Source organism: Leucopleurus acutus (assembly GCF_964270905.1).
Source record: "Leucopleurus acutus genome assembly, chromosome: 4".
NCBI classification, from domain to species: Eukaryota; Metazoa; Chordata; class Mammalia; order Artiodactyla; family Delphinidae; genus Leucopleurus; species Leucopleurus acutus.
Window position 1 is genome coordinate 75255302 of NC_139146.1, and position 22317 is coordinate 75277618.

The 22317-nt window shown below is 35.0% G+C and overlaps 1 protein-coding gene across 3 annotated transcripts in view; it reads left to right on the forward strand.

Moving 5' to 3' along the window:
* EXOC1 (exocyst complex component 1) overlaps positions 1-21036 on the forward strand; it is a 61256-nt gene extending 40220 nt beyond the window's left edge. Inside the window, exons 11-19 of one of the 3 annotated variants that reach the window (XM_082838893.1) lie at positions 322-366; positions 6941-7104; positions 7737-7844; positions 9145-9221; positions 9749-9977; positions 13520-13703; positions 15581-15780; positions 18229-18423; positions 20088-21034. In XM_082838893.1, the coding sequence (XP_082695019.1) occupies positions 322-366; positions 6941-7104; positions 7737-7844; positions 9145-9221; positions 9749-9977; positions 13520-13703; positions 15581-15780; positions 18229-18423; positions 20088-20240 (1355 nt within the window). In that variant the 3' untranslated portion in view covers positions 20241-21034. Of the gene's footprint in view, positions 1-321; positions 367-6940; positions 7105-7736; positions 7845-9144; positions 9222-9748; positions 9978-13519; positions 13704-15580; positions 15781-18228; positions 18424-20087 lie in introns of all 3 variants that reach the window. The other 2 variants (XM_082838895.1, XM_082838894.1) reach the window with 2 other exon arrangements.
* The last annotated feature ends 1281 nt before the right edge of the window (positions 21037-22317 follow it).

Here is a 22317-nt window from a genome sequence, read left to right on the forward strand (position 1 = left end):
TTAAATTTAAGTACATCAGCTCAATAAACTTAAAAAAATCCTTTAAAAGTGTGGGGGAGGCTTACAGATGTAGATATTTTTACCTGAATATTTGCATAAAACAGTACATTAAAAGACTAGTAAAGTTTTTTCTCTCATATAATTTTTCAAACAATAGCTGACCAACTAAACATACGTTGCATCTCTCGTTACTTGATGCTCATGGTTCTTTGCATGTGTCTTTAAAACTAGAGCTTTAACTTCCTCTTGTGCATGGTTTGTGCAAATTGCAGTTTATTAACTTGTCTTTGTCTTTGATGCTTGCAACCTAATCCATCACAGCTACACTGCCTCGAAAAGAAAGTGCTGTCAAACAGGAAACAGAGAGTGAGTATGCTTAGTGTATTAGTAGGTATTCTCAATGCATGTTTGTTTGTCTAGAAAATAGTTATTTTTCTTGAAAAAAGTTACACCAAAAATACTGATTTCTCTGAGTTGCCAGGTATTGGTGAAAGAAAAACAACATAATGGTAGTGGTATGACTACATCCAAGAAATACATAATATAGTTAAAAATATTTGGTGGGTAGTCAGAAATTTATAAAAAGTCTTAACCATTATACTTTTGTTTTCAGGCTGTGTTTAGAAACTATAAAAATTCTTGTAGGTATGGTCAGATTTTGCATAATGAAACCAAAGTTTATCTCTAATTGTCTTTATACCTTTTTATCACTTATTATATCATTTGTCCCTCCTGACCATAAGCAGATAATGCAGGTTAGCTGAGAAATATTCAAGAAGAATAAAATGTTTTTATTGTTTAAATTTAATTCTAGTAAAAACATCACATTTTCTTATAAATGGAATCTTTTAATTCTTTTATGTGTGTAGGATATTGTCCAGACATATTGTTATCATTTTTCCCCATGGCTACGATAGATACCTTTCTTTATACCTAAACTCACATGTCCCATATTAATATAGTTAACGATGGAGGAAACATGCACAAGCCTCTTAGATAGCCTCATCCACTAGAGGAGAGACAGCAGAAGCAAGAAGAACTACAGTCCTGCAGCCTGTGAAACAAAAACCACATTCACAGAAAGATAGACAAGATGAAAAGGCAGAGGGCTATGTACCAGATAAAGGAACAAGATAAAAGCCCAGAAAAACAACTAAATGAAGTGGAGAGAGGAAACCTTCCAGAAAAAGAATTCAGAATAATGATAGTGAAGATAAACCAGGACCTCGGAAAAAGAATGGAGGCAAAGATCGAGAAGATGCAAGAAATGTTTAACAAAGATGTAGAAGAATTAAAAAACAAACAGAGATGAACAATACAATAAATGAAATGAAAACTACACTAGAAGGAATCAATAGCAGAATAACTGAGGCAGAAGAACGGATAAGTGACCTGGAAGACAGAATGGTGGAATTCACTGCTGCAGAACAGAATAAAAAAGAATGAAAAGAAATGAAGACAGCCTAAGAGACCTGTGGGACAACATTAAACACAACAGCATTTGCATTACAGGGGCCCCAGAAGGAGAAGAGAGAAAGGACCCGAGAAAATATTTGAAGAGATTATAGTCGAAAACTTCCCTAATGTGGGAAAGGAAAAGGCCACCCAAGTCCGGAACTACAGCAAGTCCCACATAGGATAAACCGAAAGAGAAACACACCGAGACACATAGTACTCAAATTGGCAAAAATTAAAGACAAAGACAAATTATTGAAAGCAGCAAGGGAAAAATGACAAATCACATACAAGGGAACTCCCATAAGGTTAACAGCTGATTTCTCAGCAGAAACTCTACAAGCCAGAAGTGAGTGGCATGACATACTTAAAGTGATGAAAGGGAAGAACCTGCAACCAAGATTACTCTACCCGGCAAGGATCTCATTCAGATTCGATGGAGAAATCAAAAGCTTTACAGACACACAAAAGCTAAGAGAATTCAGTACCACCAAACCAGCTATATAGCAAATGCTAAAAGAACTTCTCTAAGGGGGAAACACAAGAGAAGAAAAGGAACTACAAAAACAAACCCAAAACAATTAAGAAAATGGTTATAGGAACATACATATCGATAATTACCTTAAACGTGAATGGATTAAATGCTCCAACCAAAAGACACAGGCTTGCTGAATGGATACAAAAACAAGACCCATATATATACTGTCTACAAGAGACCCACTTCAGACCTAGGGACACAGACAGACTGAAAGTGAGGGGATGGAAAAAGATATTCCATGCAAATGGAAATCAAAAGAAAGCTGGAGTAGCAATACTCATATCTGATAAAACAGACTTTAAAGAATGTTACAAGAGACAAGGAAGGACACTACACAATGATCAAGGGGTCAATCCAAGAAGAAGATGTAACAATTATAAATATATATGCACCCAACGTAGGAGCACCTCAATACATAAGGCAACTACGAACAGCTGTAAAAGAGGAAATCGACAGTAACACAATAATAGTGGGGGACTTTAGCACCTCACTTACACCAATGGACAGATCATCCAAAATGAAAATAAATAAGGAAACAAAAGCTTTAAATGACACAGTAGACCAGATAGATTTAATTGATATTTATAGGACATGCTATCTGAAAACGGCAGATTACACTTTCTTCTCAAGTGTGTATGGAACATTCTCCAGGATAGATCACATCTTGGGTCACAAATCAAGCCTCAGTAAATTTAAGAAAATTGAAATCATATGAAGCATCTTTTCTGACCACAATGCTATGAGATTAGAAATGAATTACAGAGGAAGAAACGTGAAAAACACATGGAGGCTAAACACTAGGTTACTAAATAACCAAGAGATCACTGAAGAAATCAAAGAGGAAATCAAAAAATACCTAGACACAAATGACAATGAAAACACGACGATTCAAAACAATGGGATGCAGCAAAAGCAGTTCTAAGAGGGAAGTTTATAGCTATACAGGCATACCTCAAGAAACAAGAAAAATCTCAAATAAACAATGTAATCTTAAACCTAAAGGAACTAGAGAAAGAACAGCAAACAAAACCCAAAGTTAGCAGAAGGAAAGAAATCATAAAGATCAGAGCAGAAATAAATAGCAACAAAACAATAGCAAAGATCAATAAAACTAGAAGCTGGTTCTTTGAGAAGATAAACAAAATTGATAAACCATTAGCCAGACTCCTCAAGAAAAAGAGGGAGAGGACTCAAATCAATAAAATTAGAAATGAAAAAGGAGAAGTTACAACAGACACCGCAGAAATACAACGCATCCTTAGAGACTACTACAGCAACTCTATGCCAATAAACTGGACAACCTGGAAGAAATGGACAAATTCTTAGAAAGGTATAACCTTCCAAGACTGAACCAGGAAGAAACAGAAAATATGACCAGATCAGCAAGTAATGGAATTGAAACTGTGATTAAAAATCTTCCAACAAACAAAAGTCCAGGACCAAATGGCTTCACAGGTTAATTCTATCAAACATTTAGAGAAGAGCTAACACCCATCCTTCTCAAAGTCTTCCACAAAATTGCAGAGGAAGGAGCACTCCCAAACTCATGCTGTGAGGCCACCATCACCCTGATACCAAAACCAGACACAGATACTACAAAAAAAGAAAATTACAGACCAGTATCACTGACGAATATAGATGCAAAAATCCTCAACAAAATACTAGCAAACAGAATCCAGCAACACATTAAAAGGATCGTATAGGGCTTCCCTGGTGGCGCAGTGGTTGAGAGTCCGCCTGCCAATGCAGGGGACACGAGTTCGTGCCCGTTCTGGGAAGATCCCACATGCCGCGGAGCACCTGGGCCTGTGAGCCATGGCTGCTGAGCCTGTGCGTCCGGAGCCTGTGCTCCGCAACGGGAGAGGCCACAGCAGTGAAAGGCCCGTGTACCACAAAAAAAAGAAAAGAAAAGGATCATAAACCATGATCAAGTGGGATTTATTCCAGGGATGCAAGGATTCTTCAATATATGCAAATCAATCAATGTGATACACCATATTAACAAATTGAAGAATAAAAACCATATGATCATGTCAATAGATGCAGAAAAAGCTTTTGACAAAATTCAACACCCATTTATGATAAAAACTCTCCACAAAGTGGGCATAGAGGGAACCTACCTCAACGTAATAAAGGCCATATACAACAGACCCACAGCAAACATCATTCTCAATGGTGAAAAACTGAAACCATTTCCTCTAAGATCAGGAAAAGACAAGGATGTCCACTCTCACCACTATTATTCAACATAGTTTTGGAAGTCGTAGCCATGGCAATCAGAGAAGAAAAAGAAATAAAAGGAATACAAATTGAAAAAGAAGAAGTAAAACTGTCACTGTTTGCAGATGACATGATACTATACATAGAGAATCCTAAACATGCCCCCAGAAAACTACCAGAGCTAATCAATGAATTTGATAAAGTTGCAGGATACAAAATTAATGCACAGAAATCTCTTGCATTCCTATACACTAATGATGAAAAATCTGAAAGAGAAATTAAGGAAACACTCCCATTTACCGTTGCAACAAAAACAATAAAATACCTAGGAATAAACCTTCCTAGGGAGGCAAAAGACCTGTATGCAGAAAACTATAAGACACTGATGAAAGAAATTAAGGATGATGCCAACAGATGGAGAGATATACCATGTTCTTGGATTGGAAGTATCAATATTGTGAAAATGACTATACTACCCAAAGCAATCTACAGATTCAGTGCAACCCCTGTCAAATTATCAATGGCACTTTTAATGGAACTAGAACAAAAAATCTTAAAGTTTGTATGGAGACACAAAAGACCCCTAATAGCCAAAGCAGTCTTGAGGGAAAAAACCAGAGCTGGAGGAGTCAGACTCTTGACTTCAGACTAGACTACAAAGCTACAGTAATCAAAACAATATGGTACTGGCACAAAAACAGAAATATAGATCAATGGCACAGGATAGAAAGCCCAGAGATAAACCCATGCACCTATGGTCAACTAATCTATGACAAAGGAGGCAAGGATATTCAATGAAGGGAAGACAGTCTCTTCAATAAGTGGTTCTGGGAAAACTGGACAGCTACATGTAAAAGAATGAAGTTAGAATACTCCCTAACACCATACACAAAAATAAACTCAAAATGGACTAAAGACCTAAACGTAAGACCGGACACTTACAAAACTCTTAGAGGAAAACATAGGAAGAACACTCCTTGACATAAATCACAGCAAGATCTTTTTTGATCCACCTCCTAGTGTAATGGAAATAAAAACAAAAGTAAACAAATGGGACCTAATGAAACTTCAAAGCTTTTGCACAGCAAAGGAAACCATAAAGAAGACCAAAAGACAACCCTCAGAATGGGAGAAAATATTTGCAAACAAATCAATAGACAAAGGATTAATCTCCAAAATTTATAAACAGCTCATGCAGCTCAATATTAAAAAAAAAACAACCCAATCCCAAAATGGGCAGAAGACCTAAATAGACATTTCTCCAAAGAAGTCATACAGCTGGCCAAGAAGCACATGAAAAGCTGCTCAGCATCACTAATCATTAGGGAAATGCAAATCTACACTACAGTGAGTTCACCTCACACCAGTTAGAATGGGCATCATCAGGAAATCTGCAAACAAATGCTGGAGCAGGTGTGGAGAAAAGGGAACCCTTTTGCACTGTTGATGGGAATATAAACGGATACAGCCACTATGGAGAACAGTGTGGAGGTTCCTTAAAAAAACTAAAAATAGAATTACCTTATGATCCAGCAATCCCACTACTGGGCATATACCCAGAGAAAACCATAATTCAGAAGGACACATGCACCCCAATGTTCATTGCAATAGCCAGGTCATGGAAGCAACCTAAATGCCCATCAAGAGACGAATGGATAAAGAAGATGTGGTACATATATTCCAATGGAATATTACTCAGCCATAAAAAGGAACGAAATTGGGTCATTTGTTGAGATGTGGATGGATCTAGAGACTGTCATACAGATTGAAGTAAGTCAGAAAGAGAGAAACAAATATTGTATATTAATGCATATATGTGGAACCTAGAAAAATGGTACAGATGAACCGGTTTGCAGGGCAGCAATTGAGACACAGATGTGGAGAACAAACGTATGGGCACCAAGTGGGGAAAGCTGCGGCGGGGCGGGGGTGGGATGGTGGTGTGATGAATTGGGCGATTGGGATTGACATGTATACCCTGATGTGTATAAAATGGATCACTAATAAGAACCTGCTGTATAAAAAAATTAAATTAAAAAAATATATATCTATAGTTAATGATGTATGTATTATATTTTAGTTGTATTTTAAATATAACAAATTTTCAGGGTGTTGATTTTTTTCTCTTCATTTTGTTTAGTTTTTAAAGAACTTTAATCAGTTCACTTACTGTAAAAGAGTTTCTGGGTTCAGGAGTGTATTAAGTTGAATCGTGTGTAATTGACCTTTTTGGTAGGGCAAGATTAATTTGATATGGTTCCACCTAATGTGTTGATTTGATGTGGAGGTGAGTAATTTTGGGATATGGCAGGTTTTTTTGGAAATATAACTGTCATGTTAACTAGTACACTAGGGGGTCAGTGACTTTCATCCATAGTCATGTCGTTTGAGTGGGAGAGAAATCCTCATCTACTTTAGTCTAGAGAAATCATCAGGCAGCTTAATCTTTATGGTGAGACTGGGCGGGGCATAATGTGATCTTTAAGATCTTGTTCAGTCCTATTCTGTGATTCTGTATAGTTTCACTACTCTTTACAGTATATTCAGGAATAGGACACAAATGTTAATGAAAGAGAAGGACAGCCTACAATCTCTCCTCTGTGGTAGATTTGTGCCCTAACTAGTATGAGCCCCAGAAGACCAAGACAGTAGAAGATAGCCCTGATTTATGCTATGGATCTTTTTATTCATGAAGTTCACAACTTTTAAAGTTGTATTATTTCTTAGGTCTTCATGGAAGTTCCGGGAAATTAACTGGATCTACTTCTAGTCTAAATAAACTCAGTGTTCAGAGTTCAGGGAATCGCAGATCTCAGTCATCTTCCTTGTTGGATATGGGAAACATGTCAGCCTCTGATCTCGATGTTGCTGACAGAACCAAATTTGATAAGGTAAAATAAAATAACAAGTACTTCTTAAACATTACTATTAGTTTTCTAGCATCAGTTTGTTATTCCTTTAATTGTGTTCAAAGATTTGGGCTCCGTTGTTTCTTTTAATTAACCATATCTTACTTTACAGTTCTGAATCTGAAAAAAACAGTCACATGTCAACTGAAATGTGATTTATCAATTAAATGACATAACAGTTTTATTAAAGTTTGTTATAAATCATAAAGTGCTTGCAATCATAAATCCAGTTATTTGAGCAACTACAGAGTAAAGAGGAAATAGCTGTTATGAAGCTAAACTGTTCTCTGCAATGCATTAAATACGTTTAAAAAGTTTATCTCGTAAAGCAATTATACTCCAATAAAGATGTTAAAAAAAAAGTTTATCTCTGTGTTCCTCTTTCCAGATTTTGAGTAAATAATTGTTGTGAGTTTTATTTTAAGTATGTTCTGGCCCTGTTATGCCTTGATAATACTGTATTGTCCTTTCAATCTTGAAAGTGTTTGTTTTGGGGATTCTATTGAGATTATAGATGAAGCATCCCTGGTCCCTGCAGAAAAGTAATTAAACGTGGAATGTTATTTTAAGCATTTTTGTTCAGTTCTTTGTAGGATCATTTTGGTTTTCTTCAGATCTTTGAACAGGTACTAAGTGAACTGGAGCCCCTGTGTCTGGCAGAACAGGACTTCATAAGTAAATTTTTCAAACTACAGCAACATCAAAGCATGCCTGGAACTATGGTATGGCTCACATTTATTTATTGGCTAGTATTTATGACCTGTAGCATAATTAGCCTAATTAATATATTGCCACAATTTCAATGTCAGAACAGAAAAAGACAAAATTTATAATTAAGATTTTTAAAATACATTTTTGTCATACAAGATACTAAAAACAATGATAGAGTTTGGGCATCTAATCTAATATTCCGGACTATTTTAGGCCTAAACATTGTGTAAATTAGTAAGGGGGGAGAATGTCTGAATTTACTTTGCAAAAAACTTTTTTTTTTTTTGGCTGTGCTGTGTGGCATGCGGGATCTTCCCGGAACAGGGATGGAACCCAGGCCCCGTGCAGTGGAAGCGTGGAGTCCTAACCACTGGACTGCTAGGCAGTTCCCACAACAAAACATTATTTAAAAAACAGTTTTAGTAATCATCAAGAAAAAATAGGATTAAAAAAATAAAAAAGATGTTTGTGTATATATACCATGGTCTTTATAAAAAAGAAAGTAAGAAAGAAAAAAAAATGTGGAGGCCTCAAATCTGAATCTTATGGCTTTGTTACTAACTAGCTATGAGTCCTTAAAGCAATTATTTAATCCCTGTTTTTCCTCATCTGTGCAATAGGTATAATAGTACCTATTCATCATGCCTCTCTGATGGCATAAGTGTAAGAAAGTAAAATGAGAGATTTGTAAGAATATTTTGAAGAACTTAAAAGCACAGTGCAAATTGAGTGAGTTTTTTTTTAGATTAAGGTCATCTTAAAAAAGAGAACCAACATATCAAAAGCAGGCCTAAAATGAATGACAAATTAATTATTTTAAATGGTTAGGGATTTGTTGTTGTAGGTGGTCCAGGTAGTTAATATGTTTACTTGTTAGCTTCTGTAAGAACTTTCGATAGCATTTTTTAATACCAAAATTTTATTAAAATGATCATTGAGATTTCTTTAATTTTTAAAATTCTCTCTTGAAAGTTGTTTCTGGATGTTTTTGTTGAGCTGCCTTTCCATTCCCATGCTTCCTCTGAGCCTCCTCAACCTTCTCTCTCCTCCTTTCCCCTCATTGCACACACACAAACACAACTTCTCATGCCACAGTAATTCTAAGATAAAATCTAAGAACATAGCACTTCCTGAACATTCTTAAACAGCATCCTAAATTGTATAGTTTTTTCGGTAATACTGCCTTTAAAAATCATTATTTCTCATAATATATTCTCTCCTAGGAATTTTAAGACTGAGCAGGCTATTGCTATATAAACTAGTCAAATTGTTGGTCTTTTATTATGTAAAGTACCTGAATAATTTTTGCAGACTGAAGCAGAGGAGCTAGATGGAGGAACGTCGTCACGGCAACATAATGCTGGCACACCACTGCCTGTTTCATCTGAGTATGTGCTTGTTACTATCTGTTGTTTATTTTGGAAAAAAAATAAACTTTAAATTGAGCAGGAAGGAGTGCTGCTCAGTGAAGAGTTCACATGACTCTCCATAACTGACAGCACTCAGAGCATCAGCCTGTGTGCCCAATGTCTTATCGAACATCTTACTGAAGTAAAATTGGTCCTGTTTATGGCTCTTCGGCTCTTTTTACTATAGCAGCCACAGAAATGCAATCAATTTTGATATTTGCTGGTAGGAAGTAGCATTTGAATTGCAGTGTATTTCTCAGAAATCACAAAGTACATTTCAGGACCCGGTTTTACAAATGACCAAGTTACTTTGAGTGATAAAACTTAACTTCAAAAAAATATGTTTATATTGGAAACCACTATAGGATAATTAGTTCATCATATTTGGACAGTGTTAGTTGAAATACCAAATTTTAGTCATTTTATGTATACCCGGGGGATAAAGTTGAAGATGAATACACCTGAAGCTTGTAATAACTTCTATATTTTGTATGTTTTCTGAACAGGAAAGATATGATTCGCCAAATGATGATTAAAATATTTCGCTGCATTGAGCCAGAACTGAACAACCTGATTGCATTAGGAGACAAAATCGATAGCTTTAACTCCCTTTACATGCTAGTCAAAATGAGTCATCATGTGTGGACTGCACAAAATGTGGACCCTGCTTCTTTTCTAAGTACTACATTGGGAAATGTTTTGGTGACTGTCAAAAGGAACTTTGATAAATGTATTGTAAGTTCGTTTTTTTTGTTTTGTTTTTGTTTGTTTTTTAATAACTTAGAATTCTAATCGTTGCAAAAAAAATGTATTTAAACCAAGAGATTTCCAGCTTTCCACTGTGGGATCTACTGCCCAAAGCCTTGAAGCAGAGTGTTGGCTACAATTTACATGAACAGAGCTAGTTGGATGGTGCTGTGCCATCTAGTTTCCCATCTACACTGTGAATCTTGGCAAGTTCTGGAGTAGGTGGCATAGAGGCAGCAGCTGCATAAGAGATCCACTAAGTAACTGAAATTTCAGTTGACTATTAATGACCATAGATTTAATGAAACAATTGCAACTATCACTTGAATTTATTGTTTTGCTTCTTTTAATATGCTCCAATAAGATAATTAGTAACTGGATTATTTTAATTGCTTACTTAAATTAGTTTATTAGTTTAATAGCTTTAATTAATAATCATATTGCTTTATTTTAAGAATAAATTGTTCTTATGTTAACTTTTGGCAATCACCATTTTCCTCCTTCTAATAGGGAACAAAGATCATTAACTTTTTTTTTTCTGTTAGGTTTTGGTAAGCTTGTAGGTATGAACTGGACTGGGCCAGGTTCTAAAAAAAAAGTTTCATTTTATTAATATATTTAGTATATAAAACTGGATATTTATTATCTGAATTTTTCTACTATGTAACCTCTAAGTTAAATCCAGCTTTTGAATAGCCATAGAAGAATGGGAGAATAATAAAAATATTAAGGGCAGTTAAAATCCATATTCTTTTTTATACTTTCTAAAAATATTTATTGAGATTCTAAAAGTTTAAAAACAGTCTGTGTCCACTGTAGAAACTTAAATGTCACCTCAACAGTCTTGTTAATCCTCCTTCCCTACCAAGTGATTTCACTTGGCATTTGAAGTATTATGAAATTTAACCATTTAAGGCTTATCCTCTTCCCTACCCTGCCTTCTCCAGAGGTGATGATAAACCTGGAAGGTCTGATTGCAAGCTGATAGCCAAAAGGAAAAGGAAGAACTACCAAAGGCTAAGATAATGAGTCCCATTTAACATAACTGGAACACTGAATCATGAGGACACTATATATTTACAGAATATGAAGGTTCTGTTGCTTTTATCAGGAAAATATAACTTTATATAATACCTCTCAACCCAATAGAACATAGTTGTTGAAAGCGTAAGATGTAGTATCAGGTAGATGTAGACATGGGTTCAAAAGAAGTGCTTAGCACATTGCCTGGCACAGAATAAGAGTTTACTAATGGATCACTTGCAATGGTGGTGGTGATAATAGTACTAGTAATTAATAATAGTTTATTAAAGAATGTTCATGTTACTCTCAAGAGTGGGAAGTGAAGAAATTAAGCAAAATTAACCTAGACAAACGTATAAACTCATTTTCTCCTAAATTGCGTGTATTTCTAAAGGATATACCTCTTATCACCAAAGGGAGAAGGATGGTTCCTTCTGCTGACTGTCATCACTCTCTGTGTCTTATTTTAACTCACATCTTCTCAGTGTCTGGTTGATTGTGTTTGCTCAGTGTTACATGTTTTGGTACATGGGACAAGATCAGAACCTAGGGCATAATGAATGGGTAATGAATGGGTCTTTGTGTATTAAGACAGAAACATGAATGTCAGATGACTGCAGAAAGTGGAATAGATAGCACCTGAGTTTGGCACTTTCATCTGGTGGCCAAGCCCATACTATTCTTCAAGGAACAGTGCTAAAAATGTTAGCCTAGCAAGAACCAGAGATAAAATTAGAAAGTAACTGACACATCAAGTACTACCAAGCTGGACTCTGCAATCCGGTACATTTCTTAGTTGCATTTAGTTTGCTTTTCAGGATTCCTCACACTATAGTGACATGGATTTGCACTCTTAAACCTTTGAAAATGATAAGATTTGGCTGTCTCATCATTGTTTATTCTTGCCTTCTTTGTCATAGATTAATTAACCATATAAGCACAGGTTTATTTCTGGGCTCTCTGTTCTGTTCCATAAATCTGTGTATCTGTTTCTGTGCCAGTACCATACTGTTTTGATGACTGTAGTTTTGTAGTATAGTTTGAAACCAAGGAGCATAATACCTCTGGCTTTGTTCTTCTTTCTCCAGATTGCTTTGACTATTATGGCCTTTTGTGTTTCCATACCAGTTTTAGAATTATTTGTCCTAGTTCTGTGAAAAATGCCATTGGTATTTTGATAGGGATTGCATTGACTCTCTTGATAGCCTTGGGAAGTATGGTCATTTTAACAATATTAATTCTTCCAGTCGTTGAGCAGGGTTTATCTTTCCATTTGTGTTGTCTTCAGTTTTTTTCACCAGTGTCTTACAGTTTTCAGAGTACAAGTCTTTTACCTCCATAGTTAGATTTATTCGTAGGTATTTTATTCTTTTTGTTACAACTGTAAATGGGATTGTTTTCTTAATTTCTCTTTTTGATGGTTCCTTATTAATATACAGAAACAAGATTTCTTTGTTATCTGCAATCTTGCTGAATTCATTTATTAGTTCTAATAGTTTTTTGGTGGCATCTTTAGGATTTTCTATGTATACTATCATGTCATCTGCAAATAGTGAGAGTTTTACATCTTCCTTTCCAATTTAGATTCCTTTTATTTCTTTTACTTACCTGATTGCTGTGACTGGGACTTGCAATAACATATTGAATAAAAGAACAATTACTTTTCTAATCCACATGTCATATGGTTTTCAGGTTTTACCCCCAAAACCTCAACACAGTGAAATTTTAGGTAAGAGTTGAAAATGATCCAACAGTACTTGGCAATGTAATTCTTACTGTGAATAGATCTAGATAACCTGAGAAGTACACAGAACCGTAATTGAACCCAGGGATCATTTTGAACCCAAGTGTCTAGATTCTGTCTATATGAAACATCCCTTTTGCACTTTGTCACCATCATACAGAAGCACTTTGCTTACAAATTTAGAATAAGTAGCTAATAGATACATGGAAAATTATATAATGCAAATCCATGGTAGAAATGCCTGTTCTCCTTCTCTGTCCTCATACCCCAAAAATACAGAACTTCTCTATCCAAACAAGTTTTAGGCTGCTATGATTTGGAAATAAGCTATGGTTCTCAAACTTGACCGCATAGCCACCAACCAGAAATAATCTTGAGAAATCCCGTGTGTGCTCTGATATCTGCTCTGCCCCAGAATGGGCAATCACTGTATACTTATCTTTCGTAAATGATAAAAATGTTTATTGGTTGTTTTTACTTTAAACAAAGACCTGAGGTTCACAAGCTTTGATTGCATCTTGTTTTAAATAATTTGTATATTTTTTTTACTTTATTTTCTTATGTAAAATATATGTACTTTTTAATCTGTAGAAATAGTTTTTCTTAGTTATCCATATTGTATTCATCTTTATTTAGTAAACATTCAAAATGTTCTAGGTATTAAATTATGTCCTGTCTCTATGATGTATACATTTGCTTTAAATTATATGCTGTTTCTAAGTTGCTTGGCTATTTTTCTCCCTTGCGTTCTGCCTATCTTTAGAGTAACCAAATAAGGCAAATGGAGGAAGTAAAGATCTCAAAGAAGAGTAAAGTAGGAATTCTCCCATTTGTTGCTGAATTTGAAGAGTTTGCTGGACTTGCAGAATCAATCTTTAAAAATGCTGAGCGTCGTGGAGATCTAGATAAAGCATATACTAAACTTATCAGAGGAGTGTTTGTTAATGGTAAGCTTTTGTTACATTCTAAAGAATTTTTTGGTTGGTTTTCATTATTTCTGGTATGTTAGAAGTTGGGGACAGATATGTTCATTACTTTCCATGTTCTATAGTCTTTTTTAAGTTTCCTGAAATTAAAGATTTCTTAAATTTGAAAAATAAGCAATACATAAAACCCATTTGTATTCACCAGGAACCACTTATATTTTAGGGTTCATATGTGCTTATCACTATGCAAAATTGAAATTCATTGTTTAAACACAAAAAATGATCTCCTGGATTACATTGCTTTTTAGCAAGAGTCTTCCAGAGATGATCAGCAGTGATGTCTGTGTAACCTTAAACAAATCAATTCACTTCTTTAGGCCTGTTTTCATATGTGTCACATAAGGTAGATTAATGCTAAAATACTATAATTCACCATCTTCCTATGTCAGATCACACAATTAAGTTACAGAAACAGTGTGGATGTGTTGTTTAATTTGAAATAAATGATCTGATTGCATCTATTCAGGAATTTTTAAAGCTAAAACATTGACAGGAAGTGGAATTATCTCACCAGTTATAGATAACGTATTTTCAGTGGAAACAGGTTTAGGGGAAAGATAGATAAATTATATGATTGAATGTTTGTATGGTTGATAGTTCTTTTAAAATTCAAAGTAGCTTTGCTTTTTCTAATTGTAAAGTAATATATGCTCATTACATACCCCCAAAAATCAGCAAACTGATTTTAAAAATCAAGAAGAAAATAAGGATAATTTGTAATCTAATCATGCAAAGATAACATTTAATTTTTTCCCTGCTAAACTTTTGAGTATATCTCTCTCACTGGTGTATATGTACATATTGTGTGTGTGTGTGTTCTCTAATTTTAAAAGTTTTATCATACCTTACACACTGTTTTGGAACTACTAGACTCTGTACTTCTAGCATCTTTCCTTGTCTATTAATATAGATAACCATAATCATTTTTAATGATCGCATAGTATTCCGTGTATCATTATTTATTTAACAGATCTTTTGTTAATAGGCATTTAGTTTGTTTCCAGTTTCCTCCATATATTTTTGTATACTTGTCCAATAATTTCCTTAGGATCAATTATTAGAAATGGAATTACTGGGTCAAAAATTTTGGGTCTGTGTTGAGGCTTTTGCCAAATAGCCACACAGAAAGATTATACCAGTTTAGTGCTTTGAGCATTTGGTGAAAGTTTCTATCACATCTGCATCAAAGCCCAATATTACTAGGTATTATCAATCTTTTTATTCTTTGTAAACCTGAAAGACTATAAATCAGTTTTGTTTATGGTATGTTTTACCGTGCAAGAGCTTTCAAATTTTATTTGAAATATTTATTCATCATATTTATTTGTCTTTCTCTTTATGATCCTAAGTTTTGTGCCATTCTTAGAAAGTTCGTACTATCACAAAATTATTTCTTTAATTTACTTTATTTTTCTTAGTACTTACGATTATATTCATTTATTTACTTGCTTTTAACATTTTAAGTACTTGAGCAATTTAGAATTTGTTTGTCTGAAAGATGTGAAATAAGAATCCAAATTTAGTGTATTCAAAAGGACCAGCTAGTTGTCCTAAACATTTTGAATAATTCATCATTTCCCCACTGATTTGGAAAGCCACCTTTATTCTATACTAAGTTTCCATATATATATATATATTTGGGACTGTTTTAGAATGATTTTTTATTAGGTTTAGGTAGATGTGAAAATCCTTCAATACAATATATTTTATTCTATTAATTCCAGAAATGTGCTTACTTCTTAAACTTACAAATGAAAAAAATCCTGTAAATTTTTCCTAGCTAAATATGGTTATACTTATATCAGGATGTTACTATGTTTTTTCTGTTTTCATTTTAGTGGAGAAAGTAGCTAACGAAAGCCAGAAGACGCCCAGGGATGTAGTCATGATGGAAAACTTCCACCATATTTTTGCAACACTTTCTCGTTTGAAAATCTCATGTCTAGAAGCTGAAAAAAAAGAAGCCAAACAAAAATACACAGATCACCTTCAGTCTTATGTCATTTACTCTTTAGGACAACCTCTTGAAAAACTAAATGTAAGTATATTTTCATTCAGTATATATTTCCTGGTTTTGAACCTGTGTACATATGAATAACACAACAGACATTTGTTTTAAATTTGCTCATATATTGATGCAGGAGGATAAGGAAGGAGAGACTCAGATACTTAAGCTGCCAGTGTGCCAAGACACTGCTAGATGTTTTATATACATTATTTCTTTTAATTCCTATGAACAGTGATGTGGAATAAGATGGTATTATCCCCATTTTACAAACGAAGAAACTGAAAGTAAATGAAAAGTTATAATAACTGGAAAGTAGCAAAGCTGGGGGGTGAACCGTAGATTTAGGCTTTTCCATTATACCAGACTTTTATTTCTTACCTCATAAATGGCTAACCTTTATCCCTAGTTCAGATGAAGATTTTGAAAACTTTATCAAGATAAAAGGAAAACCAAAAATTGTTTGGTTCGTTGCCTTTTCTTTTTGCTTCTTTTCTTGACTTCTCATTCCCCAGAGCAAGTCTGATCATTAGAAGTGAGAAATGAGGGACTTCCCTGGTGGTCCAGTGGTAAAGAATCCGCCTTCCAATGCAAGGGTCACGGGATCGGGGAACTAAGATCCCACATGCCACGGGGCAACTGAGCCCGCGTGCCACAATTACTGAGCTCGTGCACCTCAACTAGAGAGCCCGAGTGCCGCAAATTACAAGAGCCCACATGCTCTGGAGCCTGTGCGCCACAACAAAAGAGCCCGCATATCACAACTAAGACCCAACACAGCCAAAAAATAATAAATAAACAAAATAAATATTTTTAAAAAGTGAGAAATGATAGTTTTAGAGAATTGTGCAACATAGTAGAAGCTTAAATGGACTCTTCTAACTAACTTTGTCCACAGTATGATTAGTCATCTTCTATAAGTTTTTAACTTGAAATGAGTCAAATAAAAATTATGTATCTGTTGTCAATAATTCAAATAATTGTTTTGATTAAAAGACATTTAATCAGATGCAGAACCAATTCTTTCTAAAACTTAAGAACTGACAGATATTCCTTTAGGGTAGAAGGTTGGTCTCAGACCTAAAGCCTGCATGATACTTACCTGCAACATAGAGGCACTTCCTTTGAAATCAAATTTAAAGCAGAAACATTGATAGACCCCTTATTATTTAACATCGTTATGGAAGATTTAGCCAATGCAATAAGACCGAAACATAAAGATATACAAAGGAGAGTCAAGGTTATAATTACCTGTATATAATATGTTGGAATTATTTTATCTGGTAAAGTAATAGGATTCAAGATAAATATATCAAAAAATAGTTTATTTCCTATATGTTATAATAACCAATTAAAAGTCTCTGTAGAAACAAAATTTTAAAATTACCAGGGATAGACTTGTCCAAAAATTACTGTCAAAAAATTAATAATTTATAAGAATAAATAAATAATAATTGCTAAGAAAATTTTAGAGAAAAGTAATGACTGGATTTGGCTTGTCGGTATTAAGTCATATTGTGCTCAAATAAAGACTTGCCAATCAATATGCATATTAAAAGACCAATTATAACTAAAAGACAACCTGAGGAGAATATTTGTAACACCATGTCAGTATATTTAATCTAAAAGATCTTTTTAAAATCAATGAGGAAAGCACTAAGACCTCAACATATAAATGGGCAAGGGTTCTGAATGTACCACTAAGCATCTGAAAAGCAGGTTAACTTCATTTATAGCCAAAGAATTGTGAAATAAAATGACAAACTTTTTTCACTTTTTAAAGTGGCAAAGATTTGTTTTTTAATTGTGCTAATGCTGATGATAGTATGGTAAGGTAAAAGTCTCATATACTGTTGACAGAAATATAAACCGATTGATATATAAATATAAACTTCTCTGGGAAGCAATTTGTGTATGTATATGAAGAGTCTTCAGAATGCTTAACAATTATACTCCTCAACTGAGGAATTATAGTCTAGAAATTTATGCTGGGTAGTAATCAGTAATGTGGGTAAATACTTACGTATAAAAGTTGTTTGTGACAACTGTATTTATAAGAGTTTTTTTTTTTTTTTTGATGAGTAGATTTTGCCAACTCCAAGAAAAAAGAGTGAAAAATATTACATACCCAATACTGGAGGAATGAATAAACAAATTGTAGTTCAGTCATTGGATGGAACATTATGCAGCCATTAAAATGTATACTTTGGGAAAACATATAAAATATTAAGTGGAAAAGCAGCGTGCAAAATTATAATCTCATTTATGTACTCACATCAAAAGACTAGCAGGAAATCTAAAATGTTGATAGTGGTTATCTCTGAGTGGCATGATAATAGCTGATTATTATTTTATCCTTTATATTTTCACACACTGATTTTTACATAATGAATATATACTATTTTATAATCAGATTTTTTTTTTAATTTAAGTGGTAATGAAAGCAGTTCTTAGCCATTATTTCTTTCCATTTCCTCGAAGCATTTCTTTGAAGGCGTTGAAGCTCGAGTAGCACAGGGTATAAGAGAAGAGGAAGTAAGCTATCAACTTGCGTTTAACAAACAAGAACTCCGAAAAGTTATTAAAGAGTATCCTGGAAAGGAAGTAAAAAAAGGTCTAGATAACCTCTACAAGAAGGTTGACAAACATTTATGTGAAGAGGAGAACTTACTTCAGGTATGCTTTAGTTCTTTGAACCATCCTAGATTGCACATCCTTACATATGTCGCTTTTCTCCAAAATATTCCTCTAGAAATACTATGCATTTTCTAATTTTAGGAAATTAGAAAAGGAGGAAAGTTCCACAAGGTACAGACCAGATTAATGAATTGTGAGGGGAAGAAAGGAATAATATTTATATAAGTTTATATGACTATTCCTGTTTATTTTGTATTTCTTTCTTATTGTTTTGAGGCATTAAGTTGTTTTTCTTTTGTTTGGGGATGGGTTTTTTCGTTGCTTTTTTGTTTTGTTTTAGTTTTGAGGGTGGCAAGGAAATGGAATGGTGTATAGTACAGTGGAGTGATTCTGAGCATAGGGGTTGGAGCTGGAAATGGTTTCATAATCTGGCTTCAGATAAAGCTTCATGGTTTGGGGCAAATTACTTCACCTCTCTGAGCCTCAATTTCCTTATTTGAAAAGTAGAAATAATACCTCTCCTGTATACTGGCCACTACTATTACTGTCATTGCCATTTTATACATGAGAAAATCAAAGCTAAGAGAGGTGGAGTAATATGACCATGATCCTATAGCTAATGAATGGTAGAGTCAGATTTAAACTGCCAACTGAGCCATCATTCTTTATAAGCCGTACTAAAAGGCCCAGAGATGAGTGAGAATAATTCTGATTTTAACACCATGGAAGGCTTCATGAAGGAAAGCATTTGTGTTAGCCTCTGAAAGTCAGATACTAACTTAACAGATAAAGTAGGAGAAGTGGCCTTCCAGGTGGATGAAATACCATGAGCTAAAAGATGAGAAGCAAAAAAGTGTAAGTAAAACTCTTTAGTAAATCATCTTAAGTTGTCTATTAGGAATTTAGGGTTTATGAGATTTAGGGTTTGTAAGGAAAAATCCCCTCAACTGGCAGATAGGGATGATTTCATAGTACCCACCCTCACCAGGTTGTCATGAGACTTAAAAAGGATAATGTATACATAAAGCACTTTGTACTGTGCTGATATGAAATAAGTCAATAAATATAACCTATTAATATTAGCTCATATGTCAATGTGTGTATCAGATTCTGTCTTGATAGTTGTCTGCATCGTGATTTCCACTTCCAGATTATACATTCCTTCGATTGCAGATGATTGGGCTGACTCATCTTGGTGTCCTCCATGGCATCAAGCAGTGTTTTGCATCATCAATTTTAGATAAAGAAATTGTTAAACTTTCATATGAAATGAAATTCAGGCATTCAGTGTTGCATTTCATTTAATCATTAGTCTTAGTTTCATACATAGTTGTGCATATCCACATCGGTGTTGGATATTGGAGTAAATATAATAACAGCTAAATGTAATGAGTGCTTACTGTGTCACACTGTTCTGAGCACTTTACGTGTATCCACTCATTTAACCTCACCTGAAGCTTGTGAGGAAGGTATTTTTATCATTACCCCAGTTTACAGATAAGGAACTTGAGGCACAGAGCAATGATGTAATGTACTCAAGGTCACAAAGCTTATAAGTGGAAGGAGCCAGTTTCTATCTCCAGAATGTATGTTCTTAACTATTATTCTAAATCCTTAGAATATATCCTGACATTATTTCTACATACTTGACTGTATTACTTCCATTCATAGTTTAACGACTCTTATTTTCATTTTTATTATAGGTGGTGTGGCACTCCATGCAGGATGAATTTATACGCCAGTACAAGCATTTTGAAGGTTTGATAGCTCGCTGTTATCCTGGATCTGGTGTTACAATGGAATTCACTATTCAGGACATTCTGGACTATTGCTCCAGCATTGCGCAGTCCCACTAAACCTTACAAAAGAAGAAAAGATAAATGAAAAAAGCACTCTGAGTACACCAGACACTATTCAAAAACATCAAGCAACCGTTTTGAGAACCAGACTTAAAATTTATGTATGAATGTCAGATAAATGGGTAATACCATACCACAAATATTCAAAAGCGCAAGTACCAACCTATGTGGCAGTTTCATTTGCCCAATAGGTTGTGTACTAAAAGCATTTATCTCGGGCTTCCCTGGTGGTGCAATGGTTAAGAATCCGCCTGCCAATGCAGGAGACATGGATTCAAGCCCTGGTCCAGGAAGATCCCACATGCCGTGGAGCAACTAAGCACGTTTCCCACAACTACTGAAGTCCGCACACCCTAGAGCCCCACTGCAACAAGAGAAGCCACTTCAATGAGAAGCCTGCGCACCACAACGAAGAGTAGCCCCTGCTCACTGCAACTAGAGAAAGCCCACATGCAGCCACGAAGACCCAACGCAGCCAAAAATAAATAATTAAAGCATTTATCTCATCATAAATGCCTTTATCATTTTTCCAGACTGTCCAGGAAATTTTCCTGTATTGCCTCGCTTCTTATATTTAAGAGTGGTTATCCTGGGCTTCCCTGGTGGCGCAGTGGTTGAGAGTCCACCTGCTGATGCAGGGGACGCGGGTTCGTGCCCCGGTCCTGGAAGTTCCCACATGCCGCAGAGCGGCTGGGCCCATGAGCCATGGCCGCTGAGCCTGCGCGTCCAGAGCCTGTGCTCCGCAACGGGAGAGGCCACAACGGTGAGAGGCCCGCGTACCGCAAAAACAAACAAAAAAAAAAGAGTGGTTATCCTATGTGTAATGCATTGGGAGTTCTTCAGCTTTCACTAATTCAGTATTGCTTACAAATGTTACTACTAAAATTTTGTATAGAACTTTTTCCCTCTAACTAATGTATATATGGATAGGGATCTTGTGATGATCAGTTGTAAACTTGGAATTTGAGGATTATGTGACTCTGTGTAGCAGTGAATCTAAAATAAAGAAGTTTTCAAAAAAATTAAAATTTGGTCATATTATTCTTAGATCTATCATGCTATCATTTGTATAAAAGCAAATTCTTATAAAATCAGTATATAAAAATGAATTACATGTCCATTTACCATAAACCACTTAAAAGTATAATAATAAGAAAAATAAAGGCATTTATAATAGCATTAAAAACATTTAGTATTTAGGACTAAGTCTAATGGAACATGTGCTATGGACTGAATTGTGTCCCCTCAAAATTGCTATATGGAGGCCCTAACCATGCCCTGCCGTGTGACTGTATTAGAGATAAGGCCTTTAAGGGGGTGATTGAGGTTAAATGAGGTCATAAGGGTGGACCCTGATCCAGTAGAACTGGTACCCTTATGAGAAGAGACACCAGAGCCCTCTCTCTACAATGTAAGGACACAGCAAGAAGGCAGCCATCTGCAAGGCAGGAAGAGAGAGACCACCAGAACACAGCCATTCTGGCACCCTGATCTCAAACTTCCAGCCTCCAAAACCATGAGAAAATAAATTTCTGTTGTTTAAATCACCTGATCTCTGGTATCTTGTTATGGCAGCCTGAGCTGACTAACACAAGATGAGTATAAGACCTTTATGGAGAAAATTATAAAATTATTAAAAGATATTTTAAAAGTCTTAAATAAGTAGAGGATGATTTCATGTTTCCAGATAAGAACACATAACATGGTAGAAATGAGAGTTATTCCCAAATTTAAAAATTCAGTGCAAACTTCCAGTTTCCAGTCCAGCAAGTAAGAAGCTTGAAAGTCACCTCTCCATCCTAACAGCAAGTGAAAAGCTGAAAAAACTTAAAAGCAACTTCTTAGATCTGTAAGAGAAGCAAGGTCACAGGGCAAACCACTGCCACAGTTGGAGAGATTAATAGGAGAACAGGGAGAATTACAACTTATTGAAACCTCCATAGGAACCAGTGCTAAAGTAGGAAAAAGAACTGTAATTGACAGCTTGCTGGAGATGAGTGTGGATAAGTCAGAGAAAAACTCTGGGGGAACACAGTCTTTGGGGGTAAAACTTTTGTGAGTTTTACCTCCTATA